We start from the raw sequence: 16851 nt of genomic DNA, 5'->3' as shown, positions 1-16851 counted from the left end.
TGGTGAAGAGTCTGTGCAAATCATTTACTCATTTTATTTATTTTATTTTTATTTATTTTTAAAAAAGATTTTATGTATTTACTTGACAGAGAGAGACACAGCGTGAGAGGGAACACAAGCAGAGGGGAGGGGTAGAGGGAGAGGGAGAAGCAGGCTTCCCGCCGAGCAGGGAGCCTGATGCAGGGCTCGATCTCAGGACCCTGGGATCATGACCTGAGCCGAAGGCAGATGCTTAATGACTGAGCCACCCAGGTGCCCCTATTTTAATTTTTTTTAAAAGATTTTATTTATTTATTTCAGAGAGAGAGGGGAGACAGAGAATGAGAGAGCACACAAACATGAGCGGGGGAGGGGCAGAGGGAGAAGCTGAATGGCAAGGAGCCCAATGTGGGACTCCATCCCAGGACCCCAGGATCATGACCTGAGCTGAAGGCAGACAACCGACTGAACCACCCAGGCGCCCTCATCTACTCATTTTAAAAAATCGTGTTGTTGGGCGCCTGGGTGGCTCAGAAGCCTGCTTCTCCCTCTCCCACTCCCCCCTGCTTGTGTTCCCTCTCTAGCTGTGTCTCTCTCTCTCGAATAAATAAATAAAATCTTAAAAAAAAATCGTGTTGTTTTCTTATTATTGAGTTTTAAGAGCTCTTTATATATTCTGGATATCAGTCCTTTATCAGATATTTGCAAATATTTTCTTTTGGTCTGTGACTTGTCTTTCCATGCTCTAAACAGCCTCTTTTAAAAAGCAGAAATTGAATTTTCATGAAGTTCAGTTTATTGTGTTTTTTTTCTCTTATATAGTGTGCTTTTGGTGTTGTACTGAGAAATCTGACTCATCTGACACAACGATTTTCTTCAATGTGTTCGTCTAGAAATTTCATAAGCTTAGGTTTTACATCTAGGTCTATGATCCATTTTTTAATATTTTTTTTAAATGTTGGTAAAATATACAAAACTAATATTTACTCTCCTCACCATTTCAGAGTGTACAGGTTAATGGCATCAAGTACATTCACACTGTTGCAACCATTACCACCGTCCGTCTGCAGAATGCTTTTCATCTTGTGAAACAAACTCTGCACCCATTAAACATTAACTCCCCATCCCTGCCTCTCCCTAGTCCCTGGCCACCAACATTCTACTTTCTGTCTCTATGAATGTGACTACTCTGGGGGCCTCATAGATGTGGAATCATACAGTATTTGTCTTTTTTATGACTGGCTTATTTTACCTAACATAATGTCCTCAAGGTTTATCCAGATGGCATGAATCAGAATTTCCTTCATTTTTAAAGCTGAATAATATGATCCATTAAAAAAAATAGCTTTATTGAAATATAATTTGGGTACCATACCATTCATTCATTTCAAGTGTACACTTCGATGTGGGTTTTTTTTTTTGTATATTCAGTTATGCAACCATCACCACAATCTAATTTACCACATCCTCCAAAAACCCTACCCTTTAGCAGTCACTCCCCAGCCCCTTCTGTCACACACTCCCTCCCCCTAGCCCTAGGCAGCCACTAATTTACTTAATGTCTCTACAGATTTGCCTATTCTGGACATTTCATGTAAATGAAATCATATAACATGTGGCCTTTTGTAACTGGCTTCTTTAATTTTACATAATTTTTCAAGGTTCATCCATGTTATAACATGTATCATCAATATTTTATTCCTTTTAATTGTTGAATAATATTCCACAGTATAGATATGCCACATTTTATGTGTCGGTTCATCAACTGATGGACATTTGGGTTTTTCCTACTTTTTGGTTATTATAAATAATGCTGCTATGAACATGTGTGCAGATTTTTTTGTGTGTGGATGGATATATTCATTTCTCCTTGGTGGCATTGCTGGGTCATATGGTGATTCCATGTTTGGAGCTTTGGGAAACCGCTGAAGAGTTTCCCAAAGTGGCTGCACTGTTTTACATTCCCACAGGCAATGTATGCTGGTTCCAATTTTCCACATCCTTACTAATGCTTGCTATCATTTGTTTTTTTTATTATAGCCATCTTAGTGGATGTGAAGTGGTATCACATTTTGGTTTTTATTTGCATTTCCCTACTGACTAATAATGTTGAGCTTCTTTTCATGTGATTATTGGCCATTTGTTTCTCTTCTTTGGAGAAATGTCTACTCAAATCCTTTGCCTATTTTCAAATTGGGTTGTTATCTTTTTATTGTTGAGTTATAAGAGTTCTTTATATATTCTGGATACAAGTCCCTTATTAGACATATGATGTGCACATATTTTCTCCCATTCTGTGGGTTGTCCTTTTACTTTCTTGATAGTATAGTTTGCAGGAAAAAGTTTTAATTTTAATGAACTTCAATTTATCCTTTTTTTTCCACTGTACTTTTGTTGTGGTATCTAAAACATCACCTAACCCAAAGTCACAAAGGTTTAATCCTATGTTTTCTTCTAAGGGTTTTGTAGTTTTAACCTTTCCATTAGATCTATCATCCGTTTGGAGTTAACTTCTGTGTATGGTGTGAGGAAGGGATCCAACTCCATTCTTTTGCATGTGGATATCCAGTTATTTCAGCACCATCTGTGGAAGACTTTCCCTATTGAATTGTCTTGGCACCCTCATTGAACTATGATCCATTCTGATAAATTTTTGTATATAATGAGAGGTATGAATGGAAATTCTTTTTTTCTTTCCTCTCTCTTTCTTCCTCCCTCCCTTCCTCCTATTCTTCCTCTTTTTCTTTCTTTCCTCCTTCTTTCCCTCCTTCCTCCTTCTTTCCATCTTTCCTTCCTTCCTTCCTTCCTCCCTCTCTCTTTCACTCTCTCTCTTATTGATAGTCAATTATTCTAGCACCATTATTGAAAATCAGTTCTTCCTCCATGAAACTGCCAAAAATAAATTTTCCAGGGGTGCCTGGGTGGCTCAGTCGGTTAAGTGGCCAGCTTTTGATTTCAGCTCAGGTCATGATCTCAGGGTCCTGGGATTAAGCCCTGTGTCAGGCTCCATACTCAGTGGAGTCTGTTTGGGATTCTCTCTCCCTCTTCCCTACTGCTCACACTCTTTCTCTCTCAAATAAATAAAATCTTAAAAAAATAAATTTTCCATAAATGTGTAGCTTTAATTCTGCATCATCTATTTTGTTCCATTTGTCTCTTTGTCTATCTTTATACCAGTGCACACTGTCTTGATTATAGTAAGGTTATAAGCCTTAAAATCAAATGATGTAAGTCCAACAACTTTGTTCTTCATTTCAAAGTTGATTTAATATTCTAAGAGTTTTTTAAGTTTCCATATGAATTTTAGGATCCGCCTGGCCATTTCTATAAGAAAAGTCTATAGGATTTTAATTGGGAATGCATTGGCCCTATAGAGCAAATGGGGAGCACTGACATCTTAACAATATGCAGTCTTCTGATTCATGAACATGGTATATCCCTGCATTTATTTTGGTCTTCCTTGATTTTCCTGAACATTGTTTTATAGTTTTCAGGGTACATGTCTTCCATGTATTTTGTCAAATTTATCTGTAAATATTTCATATTTTTGGATATTATTATGTGTTTTTCAATTTCAATTCCCAGTTGTTCATTGCTAGTATATAGAAGTACAATTAATTTCCTTATATTTTCATCTTCTATTATGTAACATTCTAAACTCACTTATTAGTTCTAGTAGCTTTTTAAAGATTCTACAGTATTTTTTACATGGACTACCATGTTTATGCCAATAGAGACAATCTTACTTCTTCCTTTCCAATCTGAATGCCTTTTATTTCTTTTCTTGCCAGTACAATGTTGAGTAGAAGTGGTGAAAGTAGATATCCTCACTTTGTTCCTAATCTTAGGGGGGAGAGCAATTAGTCGTTCACCATTAAGTATGATGTTAGCTGCAAGGGGTTTTTGTAATGCTCTCTTTCAAGCTAATGAAGTTCCCTTCTATTTCAGTTTGCTGACATTTTTTTTTTAAATCAGGAAGGTCAGATTTTGTCAAATGGGCTGTTTCTTTGTATTTATTTAAAAAATTATATAGTTTTTCTTCCTTAGTCTGTTATTATGGTTAATTACATTGATTGATTTTTAATGTAAAACCAACCTTTCATTTCTGGGATAAACCCCATTTGCTCATGGTCTATTTTCCTTTTTTATATTGTTAGACTCTTTGCTAATATTTTGTTACAAATTTTTGCATCTAGGGGCCCCTGGGTGGCCCAGTTGGTTAAAAGTCCAACTCTTGATCTCAGCTCAGGTCTTGATCTCAAGGTCGTGAGTTCAAGCCCCACGTTGGGTTCCAAGCCCCAAAGAATTTTTGCATCTATGTTCATGAGGGATATTAATCTGTGGTTTTCTCTTCTTGTAATGTCTTTATCTGGTTTTGGTATCAGAATAATTGTGGTTACCAGAAGGAGTTAAGTGGAAGCATTTCCTCCACTTAAATTTCCTGGGAGAATTTGTTTATAATTGGTGTTATGAGCTGAATTTTGCCTCCCCCCATTCATATGTTGATGCTAACCCCCAATATCTGAGAATGCGACTGTATTTGGATATATGGTTTTAAAGGGGTGATTAAGTTAAAATAAAGTCATTAGGTGGTCCCTAATCCAATTGGACTGGTATCTTTATTTTTTAAAAGATTTATTTATTTATTTGAGAGAGAGAGAGACAATGGGTGAGGGGCAGAGGGTGAGGGAGAGAATCTCAAGCAGACTCCCTGCTGAGCGCGGAGCCCAACTCAGGGCTGGATCTCACAGCCCTGAGATCATGACCTGAGCCGAAATCAAGAGTCAGACACTTAACTGACTGAGCCACCCAGGCACCCCGAGACTGGTATCTTTATAAGAAGAGGAAATTTGGGCACACAAAGAGACAAGAGGGATGCACCTGTACAGAGGAAAGACCATGTGAGGATACAGAAAGCAGATGGCCATCTGTAAGTCAGAGAGGGGCCCTCAGAAAGAAACCAACCTTACCAGGGCCTTAATCTTGGACTTTCAGACAAGAACTATGAGAAAATAAATTTCTGTTATTTAAGCCACTCAGTCCATGCTAGTTTGCTATGGTAGCTCTAGCAGTCTCATACAACTGGTATTATTTCTTTATTATGCATTTGGTCAAATTTACCAGTGAAGTCATCTGAACCTGGAGTTTAAACATGGACATGTTTTAATTTACATATTCAATTTCTTTAATAGATATAGGGCTATTTCCAGATGTGTGAGCTTGTGTCTTGCAAGGAAATTGGCCATTCCATCTTTGTTATCGAATATATTGACTTACATTCATTTTAATAAAAAAACACAAATAAGAAAACAAAACCACCAGTTACCCTACTGTCTAAAAATAACCATTACTCATGTTTTGCTGTATATTCTTCCAGATAATTTTTACACATGTGCACACCAACTTCCTTATTTCCCCCAGGCCCCCCTTTTTAAATAAAACTGCTATTACCCTTAATATCCAGGGTTTTTTTTTTTTTTTGTATCATCAGATCTTTGAAGACGCAATTATGGATGGATGTTTACTAATGTGCTTACCTTATCCCCTAACTTATGTTGCTTCTGATTTGGGGAGGGAGCATCACAAAGAATGCCACATCCGTACCCTTTGCTTTGTTGCTGGGAACAACTCAGGTGTGCATTTTGGTTTACAGGCTTAGGAGTGGAATTACTGGGTTGGCCAGTTTATTGTTGACTTCTGGTTTTGAGTACCCTGTGCTTCAGGGGAGGTGGGGGGAGGGAAGAACCCATCCCATTCCTCCTCCCCATCCCCCAGGGACTCACTATCTCTGGAGAACAGCACAGCCAGTGGGAATGTGAGAAAGCAAGTGCAAGTTAGCACCTTCCGTGCAGGGACACGGGAGTGGATGCAGCGGGGTTTTGGTAGAGTAACTTCCTGGGAAAGAGGAGGCCCAGGATCCACAGAGAGGAAGTTGGGCCAGGAGAGATGGAGGCTGGGAGAAGGGGAACGATGGCCGCCTGGTTTGGTAGAGCCAGAAGAGGAAGTTGGAAAAGCCAAGGGTAGGAAGGGAAGCCCCAGGGGATTACCTTTGTCCCTTGTCAGCAAGTTTGGGGACGTTGGGAGACAAGGGCTGATGTGAAGTCGGAGGGGGGGTTTGTATGGACTAATTTCCAAGAGGACTCTTCTCTTCCTCTTCCTTGCTCCCCTTCCCACCACCATCTCAATTCACCTCAAGTCTGGAGAACAGGCTTCTGCTTGGTAGCAGTCAGATCTTTAACTGGGCACTTGCCCCATGTCCCGGATGAGTCGACACCTGTCACCTGTTAGCATGATCCTTGCTCGGTGAGGCCCGGTTACATTCTACAGCTGGGGACTGGAGGCCAGGGAAGGGAAATCTCCTGCTGGGCTCTCAGAACCAAGAAGGGGGCTGCTGGAGTTGGAGCCCCTGGGTGCAACTGTCCAAACCTCTGGGGGCTCCAGGGCTCCAGCCCCGCTCTGCTTCTCTCCTGTCCCTCTCCTTCCACACACATGTCACCGCCACAAGAGGCAAATGGCAGCAACTTCGCAGGCCACCAGACTTTCAACCAGAGACGGCTGTACCCCCAAGGGTACCTCTAGAAATGTTTGGAGACATTTTTGGTTGTTACAACTTGGCAAGGTTCGGGGAGAGGAGCGTGGGGCGGGGGCCCCTCCTAGGTCTCGTGCTGGAGGTCAGGGATGCTGCTCAGCACTCTGGATGCCCAGGACGGCCCCCACCACAGAGAGGTGTTGGGCTCACGTGCCACAGTGGCGCTGTGACAGAGAAGACTGCTCCCGGAGGAGCAGATGGGCTTGCCCTTGCAGATGCCAGCTGGGGGCTTCCTCCAGTCTCTGTCCTCCACTGCAAAACCCCACTGTAGTGGCCCCATCTCTCTCCAGCGCCCCGTGTCAAGCCCGCCGCACTGTGCTTTAACAAATGGAACTGAATGATTTTTTGTTTCACATCCCTTTCAGGTGGGAACAGGGAGACCTCTGGGTGAATTTCCTTCCAGATGTGCAGGGAGGGGCCAGCTCCTGGGCAGGTGTGCAAACCTTTACCTACAGGCCGAGCGCCCTGGGGTGGGGACCGTACCAGGCAGCTGTGGGCACGGCAGTGGCTGTGGGAGGGAGGAGGTGGAGTCTCCTTTTTCTAGGGCAGTGTCACCTGCCTCCAGCCCAGGGGCACTGCCCCTGGACTACCCTGCCAGTGCGTGCGGCCGTGCGAAGCTGGGGCCTGTTCCCTGGAGCCTTCAGAGTGATCGTGGACCTTACAAGCCCTATGTTGCTGGACCCCCAGAACGCAGAACATGGCAGATAGGGTGCAGGCCAACCCCAAAGTGTTCAGGAAGAAGGTGCTGGTTAGGCACCCCTCTGGGTGGATGGGCCCAAGTCTCAGGGCCTCTTCTTCCTGGAGAACGTCCAGGTACGTGCCTGCTACCCGGGGATGGAATCCTCCATGGACAGTAGCAGGGATGGGGTTGGGGAACTGGCTCCTAGAGCCCATTTCTCCAGAGAGAAGAGCTCTAAGTCTCTGAGTGATGGTGAGATATGTCACTGCATTTTCAGCATCATCTAGTCAATCCTCAGGCCCAGAGAGGCTAAAGTATCTACCCAAGGTCACACAGCATTTTGGAAGAAGAGCCGGGACTAGAATCTAGGGACCCAGGTCTCTTGGCTCCAAGTGCAAGACCCAGCCAGCAGGTTGGGTCATGTGACTTCCTGGAGTGTGTATGGAAAGGAGGTTGGTTCTGATCTGTGACAGTGGCCCGACCCCATGAGACAGTGAGCTTCCTGTCTTGGAAGATGGTGCAGGAAGGGCATTCTTGCTCAGGGTAAGAAGGAAGGAGGCTCCTAGTGCCTCCCAGCTCTGCCAGCCTGGGGACTGTTTTTTCAGCAGGTGCAGGGCCGGTGGGAGGTTCTCCTCACAGAGCCTGGGGAAGCAGGAACAGAGGCCTGAAGGGGCAGCATTGATGGGCCTCTGATGAGGCCCGGGAGGGAGCTGCAGGCCCAGAGCTGCAGGAGAGCAGAAGGGATGGACTCAGGACTTGGATTTTCTCCTCTCTCAGATCTAGCTTGGGTATGAAGTTCTTCACCATGGTCATCCTGGCCGCCAGCGGTGAGTAAAGGCTCTGGGGGGACTCCTCTTTCTCTCCCGCTCCCACAGGAGCTGCCTCTCTGGGCCGCCGCTTCCTCGCTCAGGCCCGGGCGGCCTTCATTGCCTTGGGGCTGTTTGCTCGCCCGGCCAGCCGTAAACACACCGGGGGGCGCTCGGCTTGGCATTTACGAGCCTCCAAGGGCGACAGGGTCCAGAGCTGAGCAAGCATCGTAAAACGGTAGTGTTTGCTTAGGGCGTTTGGCCGCCCCGGGAAAACCTGGGTGTTTGTGTAGATAGGAGTGTGTGTTTGTGTACATGTGTACATTAGACAAGAGCTAATGGGTTTGTGTGTGGCTGGACGCACGTATATCTGTGTGTGTGGAGGGCTGTCTCAGCACACGTCAGCAAAACGTGTAGGTGTATGTTAATTGGGGCACCTGGATGTGCGTGAGGTGTGTGCGTAGCAGGTGTCTGGGAGCTCACAAGCCGTCGGGGCGGGGAGGGGTCTGGGGGCTCCTTTCCTGGGACTGGTGCTCCTGGGCACCGCGCTGGGGACAGCTGAGGCTCCTGACGCAGATCTGACCCCGCACACAGCCAGGTGTCTCGGGGAGCTGGGAGGTGGCCCGAACCCCTCACTGACTTCTCACCCAGCCTGTTACATATCGCCCGAACGCAGCCTGGTTTGCGGGAAAGAAAGAGATCCCAGGAACAAAATAAAGTTAACCCTGTGGCCAGATGTGAGAAAGAGGGGGTTGAATTGGCTGCTAAAGTTGTTCAGAAACCAAGCATTTGCCTTCTGCCCCCACACCGGCCGGGGACAGCTGCAGCCTGACCGAGCGCAGACTGCGTGTCTTCTGCTGGGAGCGCGAGCGTGGATCGTGTGTGCTGCCTGGGGGCGTGTGTACCGGCGTGCGGCTGAGTGTGCGAGGTGTGTGTGTGAGTGCGGGTGTGCTTGCGGGTGTGAGGTGTTCGCGGGCGAGTGTGTGCACGACTGTGTGTCTGAGAGTGTGCATCTGTGTGGGACGTGCCTGTGCTTGTGAACACATGCGGTGTGTAGAGGAAAGTGCGAGCGTGCATCTTGCATGAGTGTGCTGTGTGGGAGGAGGGTATGCATGGGTGTGTGACCTGTGTGTGTGTCGGAGTGTGAGCTTGCTGAGCGGGACCACGTGACTGCGTGTAGGAGGTGTGTGCGGGTGAATGTGTGTTTGCGGGTGAGTGTGCACCAGAGTGTGTGCGCGGAGGGCAGTCTGAGGTGTGGGTGCCCGTGTGAATGTGACGGGGTGTGTCTCCCTGCGTGTGAGGGCTGGCGTGCTCGTGTGATCATGCCCACCTTGTGTGGAGCTGCTGGTCAGGGTGCCCTGCGGATGGAAGTTTGTTCCCTCCCCCCCCAGGGTAACACTTGCACAGCCAGACGGTGGGCAGTGGGAGGCCGGGGCTTCAGGCCAGGGAGCCAGGAGGCCAGGACCCCACAGAGGGTGCTCCCTCCTCCCAGCCCGGGCACCTGGCGCCCAGCAGGAGAGCCGCTTTATCCCTAGATTTGGCAATTGATGGCAAAGCGCTTGTGCAACCTGCCCACGGCACCACAGGGCTCACGGAGAAACCTGTTTGCAAACCCGGGGATGTCTGGGCTTGACTCCCAAGGTCCAATTTCGGATCGGACCCCCAAGCTGCTTGGCACGCACATCCTCCTCCAGCCGCAGGATGCCAACACGGCGGGGGGAAGGGCTGGGGGAGACAGCTAGCGTCCCCTTTCTCCCTCCCCCCCACCCACAGCCCTCGCGCCCCTCCTGCAGCTCAGGGATGGGCTCAGGCCCACGGGACGTGGGGTCCTGCCTCTCCCTGCCCCAGACCCCGCTGAGACATGTACCTCACTCGGCACCATCCTGTCCCGGCTCCTTGCCCGTTTCCTTTCTTGTTTGCTCCTTATCTTCTGTAATGACAAAAATCACCAAGCCAATAGACAAGAAGACTCAGGTAGAGCAGGATTCCCCAAACCCATTAAATGGGGCTACAGCGGCTCTCCTGCCTTGTGCGGGGTGGCCTCACCCAAGTAAGGACTTAAGCACCAGGCTCTGGGTTGACTCAGCAGTGAGCGAGGAGGAGATGCTGAGTCAGCACAGGCCCCCCGGGGGAGGGGGGCCCAGGAGGCGGGGAGCAGGGGAGAGGAGAATCTGTCGGTGGGGTGGACTGGCCTGGCAGGTGCGGCCGCTGAGTTTGCTGGTGTAGGAAGGGGTCATGGCGCTATTGCTTCCGGTGAGACATGGACAAAGGGAAAAGGTGTGTGTGTGTGTGTGTGTGTGTCTGTCTGTCTGTCTTTGCTGAACGACCAGAGCACTGAATTGTCTCTGGATTCATTGTAATTTGCACCAGCCCCAGGATGGTGGTAGGGACCCTGAGTCCCTCCTGGGGGCAGAGGAGCCAGACCAAGCTCAGGGCCCAGAATCAAACATTCAGAAGAGCATGTGGCATTTGTGAAGCCCCTTACAGTGGACCGGACACTTGGGATCTCACTGCCTGGGTCCAAATTCTATCCCTATCACTTTTTGATAATGTTCTCGGGCAAGTTACTCAGTGCTCTGGGCCTCAATCTCCTCATCTATAAAGTGGGGATAATAACAGCACTCAGTGAGCTAATGCATGGGAGGGGCTTAGGACAGCGCCTGGCACAGAGCCCTCAACAAATAGTAACAATAATTACTTTCTAAGGGCCCTAGTGCCTCACGATTTTTTTTTTTTTAAGATTTCATTTATTTATTTGAGAGAGAGACAGAGAGAATGAGCAGAGCAGGGAGAGGGGCAGAGGGAAAGGGAGAAGCAGACTCCCTGCTGAGCAGGTAGCCCAATGCGACGTGGGGCTCTATCCCAGGACCCTGGGATCATGACCTGAGCAGAAGGTAGACGCTTAATGGACGGAGCCCACCCAGGCGCCCTTCTCACAGCTTTTTATACATTGCTTCCATCCTCCCCCTCTGCTCACCCTCCCTCCCTCCCTCCTCTTTTCCCTGGCCCCGGGATGGGGGGCGGACAGTCAGTCAGACAGGAAGGGCCATCCACCAGGCAGGACGCTCACAGCACCCCTTGGTTCTCTTGCAGTCCTGCCCGAGGCCTGCAGCAGCCTGCTTAACCTGAAGTCCATGGTGGAAGCCATCACGGGGAGGAGCGCCATCCTGTCCTTCGTGGGCTACGGCTGCTACTGTGGGCTGGGAGGGCACGGGCTGCCCATGGACGAGGTGGACTGGTAGGTCCCCGAGTGCCTGCGCTGCTGTCGTGTCGGGACTGGGAAGGGGGCGGGCAGTGAGGGTCAGACTGGTCTCCGTCTCTGATGGATGGGACAGGACCCTTTCCCCAAAGGATGAGGCTGGTTCAGTGAGTTAGTGACCGGGAGCCTGACCTTGACCCATGTCCTCCTCAACTGTCTTGGATGCTTTCTACTGTCCTTCTCCAAGTCTTGGGCTTGGAGGCATTTGAACTCGCACTCTCGCCAGGAAGGAAACATTGACCTGCCCCCAAAACACATGAGAGCAACGGACACGCAGCTCACGCTCAGCAAAAGCAAGGGCTGTGACCCCTCTCACCCCCATCACCCTGGAGGCTCTGATGGAGGGCTGAGCTTACTTTCTGCTCCTATCTCCCCAGAAGCAGCCAGCACCAAGTCTGGTATCATGGGGGCCGGGGCGGGGGGGAGGCTTGATAAATGCATGTTGACTAATTGCTTTCCTCCACCAGAGGGGATGGGGGTGGCCACACTACATTTGCTTCCTGTCCTTCACCCCTCCCAATCCCACTCGCCCCTGCGCACAGCCAGGCATGGCCCCTTCATATAGTCAGGCAGGCTCCTTTAACAGTGACTGAGCCCTGACCCTCCTTCCCATCCTGACCACATCACCGGACAGCCTGAAGCTTCCTGCCTCCTGCAGCTGCATCAGGGCTCTCAGGGGGAAAGCCAGGAGCCCTGCACATAGAACAGGGAGGCAGGGATCATGGGCAAGAAACTGGGCCACTGGCTGGGCTCTGCCTGGCTGTGTGACCTCAGGAAGGTAACTGCCCCTCTCTGGGCCTCAGTCTGAAGGTCTGATCTGTAAGGAACTGGTACAGATGGTTGAGGTCTCTGCCAGTGAGAGACCAGCCAAGCCTACCTACATGGGCCTGCTATCCTCTACCTGCCCCTAGGTGCTGCCACGCCCATGACTGCTGTTACCAGAAGCTCTTTGACCTGGGCTGTCAACCCTATGTGGACCACTATGAACACGCCATTGAGAATAATACTTCGGTCGTCTGCAGTGAGTTCTCCCCCTGCCGTTTCCCCCTCCCCCACCTAGGAGAAGGGCTTAGATTGCCAGTCCCCCTGCCTGCCCTGTCCTGGGGCTGTGCACACGGTTGCCAGATGACATATACAGGATGCCCACTTAAATTTGAGTTTCAGATAAACAACGAAAACTATTTTCACCTAAGTATATCCTAAATATTGCATGGGACAGCCTCATATTAAAAACTAAATGTTAGCATAAAATCAGTTACTAGTAGTATAAAATTAAGAGTTAATGTAAGTATATCCCATGTAATATCTGGGACATACTTAGACTAAAATATGTACTGTTTGTCTGAAATTCAAATTAGCCAGGCTTCTTGTTTTTGTTTGTTAAATCTGAGAACCCTAGCTGTGGTCCTCATCCTGATATGCTCTGATCCTCCAAGCCTGAATTAGCAGCCTGATTCCCTGGTCCTTGATTCTTAGGCTTCGCAGGGTTTAGGGAGGGTTCCGATTCAGTGGGTCTGGGTGAGGGCCCAGGAATCTTGTTTTTAACCAGATCCTCTGGTGATGCTGAGACTTTGTGACATGCCGACCTGGGTTCAAACCTGGATTCTGTCAGCATCTCCTGCTGTGTAACCTTAAGCAGGGTGCTTCCCTACCTGGCCCCAGTCTCTCCATGGGCCCATGGAAGTGTTTAGATCAGAGCAGACCTGTTCCCTTCTGGTTCTGTCTTTGGGACCTGGCCAGAAGGTGGCCTCATCCCAGGACTCTGTGTTTCCAGGATTCAAGCTATGGCAACCAGGCCCTGCAGGGTTCCCTCCCTTGCCATGAACTCTCTAGGCCATTCCTCAACTGAGGGATGTGGCGTCCAAGTTAATGGCCCAAGTGTCCCTGCCTTGCCTCCCCTTAGGTAGCAGATGCCTCCTGGCCCAGTCCCATGGGCAGCCCCGGGTTCCCTTTGTCTCCTTGTCTTAACCAGATTCTTGCTCACTATTCCTCACTAAAAGCTCACAAGCAAGCCCAGATTTGCAAAGAAACCCTAAGTCTCCTTTTCTGTGGGGAACTGGGCACATCTGGGGCCCCTTGGGAGCCCAGGGCACTGAGGTTCTCATACGCTGTTGTTCAAACGTGGAGTGAAGGGGCTGGCTTGGGAGAGGGGATGTCCCCTCATTAAAGCATTTCAAGGATCCCCAAAGGGCGGTGGATTAACCCAAGCCATGGTTTTCACATTGGTTTCTGGGGATTCCTGTGGTCATGGGGGTCAGTGATGGGGGGGTCCCTGAGTGGTCCAGTTGGCCCCATTAACCCATTTGATAGCTTAAGGGCTTCTCTTTTGGCCATTTGATAAGTTAGCCTCCTGCAAAGAGTCTCATTTAAGAGCAAGGATTCTGCGATGGAAAGTTTGAGAAGTGTACAAACCACTGAGCCAGTGAGGGGTTCTCAAAGGGTGTTCCCCGAACCAGCAACATCACCATCACCTAGGAACTTACTAGAAATGCAGATTACCAGGCCCCACCCAGACCTACTGAATCTGAAGCTGTGGGGCTGGAGCCCAGCAGTCTCTGTCTCAACAAGCCCCCGGTGGACCCTAGCGCACCCCTAAGGTTGAGAACGGTCAAGGTGGATGATTTCTGGAGGCTCAGAATAGTAGCAGGAGTAACAGTGGCAGCAGTGACTAGGACTTAAGCATTTGCTCATGGGACGCCCTGCGCCAAGCTCTTTAGGAGCCCTTCCTCAGCGGCTCCTTACTACCAGCTCCCTCCGGTGGAGGGGGAGGAAGGGGGTTCTGTGATTCTGTGATGGAAGAGAGGAGGCCCCAGGGTGGGGAGTTCCTGACACCTGAGTGTCTGTCCCAGCTCTGCCTTGGGTTGGCTGGGTGACTTAGGTAAACCCCTTTCTGAGCCTCAGTTTCCCCAACGATAAAGTGGCACGTTGGACTTCAGGGCTTCTCTGATTTAAGTGCGCCCAGAACCACCAGGAGGGCGGTGGACACAGATGACTGGGCCCACCCCAGAGCTTCTGAGCCATGGGCCTGGGGTGACCCATCAGGGACGCTCTGCTGCCGCCTCCCACGGGACCACCTTCCAAGGCTCACTAGAACCTCTGCTCTGCACAGGTGAGCTCAACGAGACGGAGTGTGATAAGCAGACATGCGAATGTGACAAGAGCGTGGTTCTGTGTCTCCGGAACCAGACGTACAACGAGAAGCATCGAAACTATCTCAACATCTACTGTCAGGGTCCCACGCCCAACTGCAGCATCTATGAGCCCCCCCCGGGGGAGGTGGCCCACAGACACTTCTCCCCCGCTCCCCCTACACCTCCCTAGTGCCCTCTGGGGACCAGAAAGATGGAGCAGGGGGAGGTGGGGACGAGACCGGGAACCCAGGGGACTGCCTGGCTGCTTCCTCCCTGGAGCCCCCCCCACCCCCCATGAGATCGGCTCCAGAGGACTTGGGAAGGCCTGGGTCCTGACTGTGGCCCCCAGGCTCATCCAGCCCAACCCTGAGCGTGGCCGTGTCCCGCTGCACGGGTCCTCGACTTGGCAGGGGCCTCTCCTGAGTGTGGAAGGCAAGGCCTGAGAGAGAAGAGGTGGGGGTCCTCTGAATGGGGCCCCTGCCCCTGGCCCCCGCCTGACTTCCTCAGCCTGACCCTCAAGGTTGGACCCTGGGGCCTTAGAGACCAAGATCTTGAGCTGTGGTCACAGCCCCAGAGCTTGGTGTGTCCTCAGACAGGTTCCCAGACCGACAGTGTGCTGGTCCCAAAGCCTGGGCTCTAGGGCCTCTTGGCTGCTCCTAGGCAATGACCAGGCTGATCCTTGCTTTCTCTCTAGAGCCCCAGGGTGGGTGGGTGGCCCAGAGTCCAGGCCCAGACTTCACAGAATGGCCACAGTGCTTAGCTTCTCAGCCCCCAACTCTGGCCTCAGGGCAGTCTCCAGGGCACTGACAGAACCCACATCCTCAGCGGCACTCCCCTCGGTGCAGGGTGACCAAGACGGGGGCACAAATATGTCCCCCAACACTCACAGGTCTTCCCCCGCCTCCCTGCTGAGCTGGCCCTGCAATACTGCACGGCTCTGAGGAGCACCCAAACCCAGGCTCCTGGGACCCTGACAGATGTGGAGGGGACAGGGCCGTTCCCCCCCTCCCCCCACCCCGCAGCAGCTAGGCCAGTGGGTGGAAAGACCCCAGACCCCTCTCTCCCTGGCAGGGAGAGGTGAGGCTGCACCCTGGGGTCAGAAGCCCTCTCAATGGGGAGGAGGCCAAGGGCTGGGACCCACCTCCATGAAGGGGGAAACAAAGGCAGGAGGGACCAGGTCCAGGTAGGAGGCTGTGGGGAAGATTCAGGAAGGCAGTGGGGGGGGGAGCAACATGCTGACGGAAGGGAGGGGAGAAGGTGGGAGAGATGTGGGACAAGGTAAGGCGCCCAGACCAGAGTGGTCTGGGCAGGAGAAGCGGGCTAAAGGAACCTGGGGCGCAGGGCCCCCTTGGGCCCAGGTTCCCATTTGGCCGGGGGCTTGTGGGCAGAGGTGGAGAAGGGTCAGCCTCCACGGGGCCAGCTTTCTTGACCCTGCACCAGCTCTGCTGTTTCTCCAGGTGCGCCCTCCCCTGTCCCACCTGCCTCACCTCTTGACCTCAAGCTCAGCGGCCTCCAAGAAGCCAGCATGCCCTGCGTCATCCCGAGGACCCACTGGCATAGTGCTGTGACCCACCTGGACACTGAGAACGGCCACCAGGAGCTTGGCCCGCCCTGCCAGGACCCTGTAGACCACTGTCCCCAAGGATGGTCAAGAAAGCCAGAGGCGAGAGAGGCATGGGGGTGGGAAGAGAATGTCTACCTCCCAAATAGCAGGACTGGGCAGAAGCCTTGCCCAGCTGCAGCTTCTAGAACACCAGGCTTGGGGACTGAGGATGAAGCTGTTGGTTGGCGTTGGCTGTCACTATGCGTGGGAGGAGACCCTTTCACCGCTCACCTCCCGCTGACTGGCGTGGCCTGGAGGCTGTGGTCCCCTGTGAGCCTCATCACTGACATCTTCCAGCTAACGAACTACCCTCTCCTGGCCATCTTGGGCGGGCCCATTATCTCTGAGCCAAAGCCCCCACCAAGCCAGGGGTGGAGTCAGGATGGGGCACCCAGAGTCCCCGCTGGAGGTGGGGTCTGCAGAAGCCTCCGCCCCTCACCCGTGGGAGCCCAGGGTTCTGGCTGCGCCCCTCTAGCTTGCACAAACCTCCACTCCAGAGAGTCTGGGCCCGTGTGTTGGGATGAGATTCTGCTGCCAAGTCTTGCCTGCCCCACCCCCCGCCTTGCCCTGGCCTGTCCAGGATGCTGCACCCCAGAGACACTCCATAGGACTCAGCACCCCCTCCTCAATCTAATAAAGGTCTCCTGCCTTGGCTCCCCACTGCTGGTCCTCCTTGGCATGGTACTCACTGGCCGGGCATCAGGGGAGGGCACAGAGCCTCCTTCCAGGGTCCGCCGCTCTGGGGAAAGCAGGTTCTCTGACCCCCAGCAGCTGGCCTGGCCTGCCCCCTTCCTGCCCCGGGGCC

The 16851-nt window shown here is 51.3% G+C and overlaps 1 protein-coding gene across 1 annotated transcript; it reads left to right on the top strand.

Annotated features, from left to right (window-relative positions):
* Positions 1 to 7265: 7265 nt before the first annotated feature.
* On the top strand, positions 7266 to 15718 carry PLA2G2F (phospholipase A2 group IIF). The gene is made up of 5 exons (XM_036115583.2): positions 7266 to 7381; positions 8025 to 8074; positions 11147 to 11291; positions 12224 to 12333; positions 14422 to 15718. Exons 1-5 carry the CDS (start codon positions 7266 to 7268, stop codon positions 14631 to 14633), a joined length of 633 nt encoding a protein of 210 aa, XP_035971476.1. The 3' UTR covers positions 14634 to 15718.
* The last annotated feature ends 1133 nt before the right edge of the window (positions 15719 to 16851 follow it).

This window comes from Halichoerus grypus, chromosome 5 (assembly GCF_964656455.1).
Source record: "Halichoerus grypus chromosome 5, mHalGry1.hap1.1, whole genome shotgun sequence".
NCBI lineage: Eukaryota > Metazoa > Chordata > Mammalia > Carnivora > Phocidae > Halichoerus > Halichoerus grypus.
This window is presented reverse-complemented; position numbering and strand designations above follow the sequence as displayed.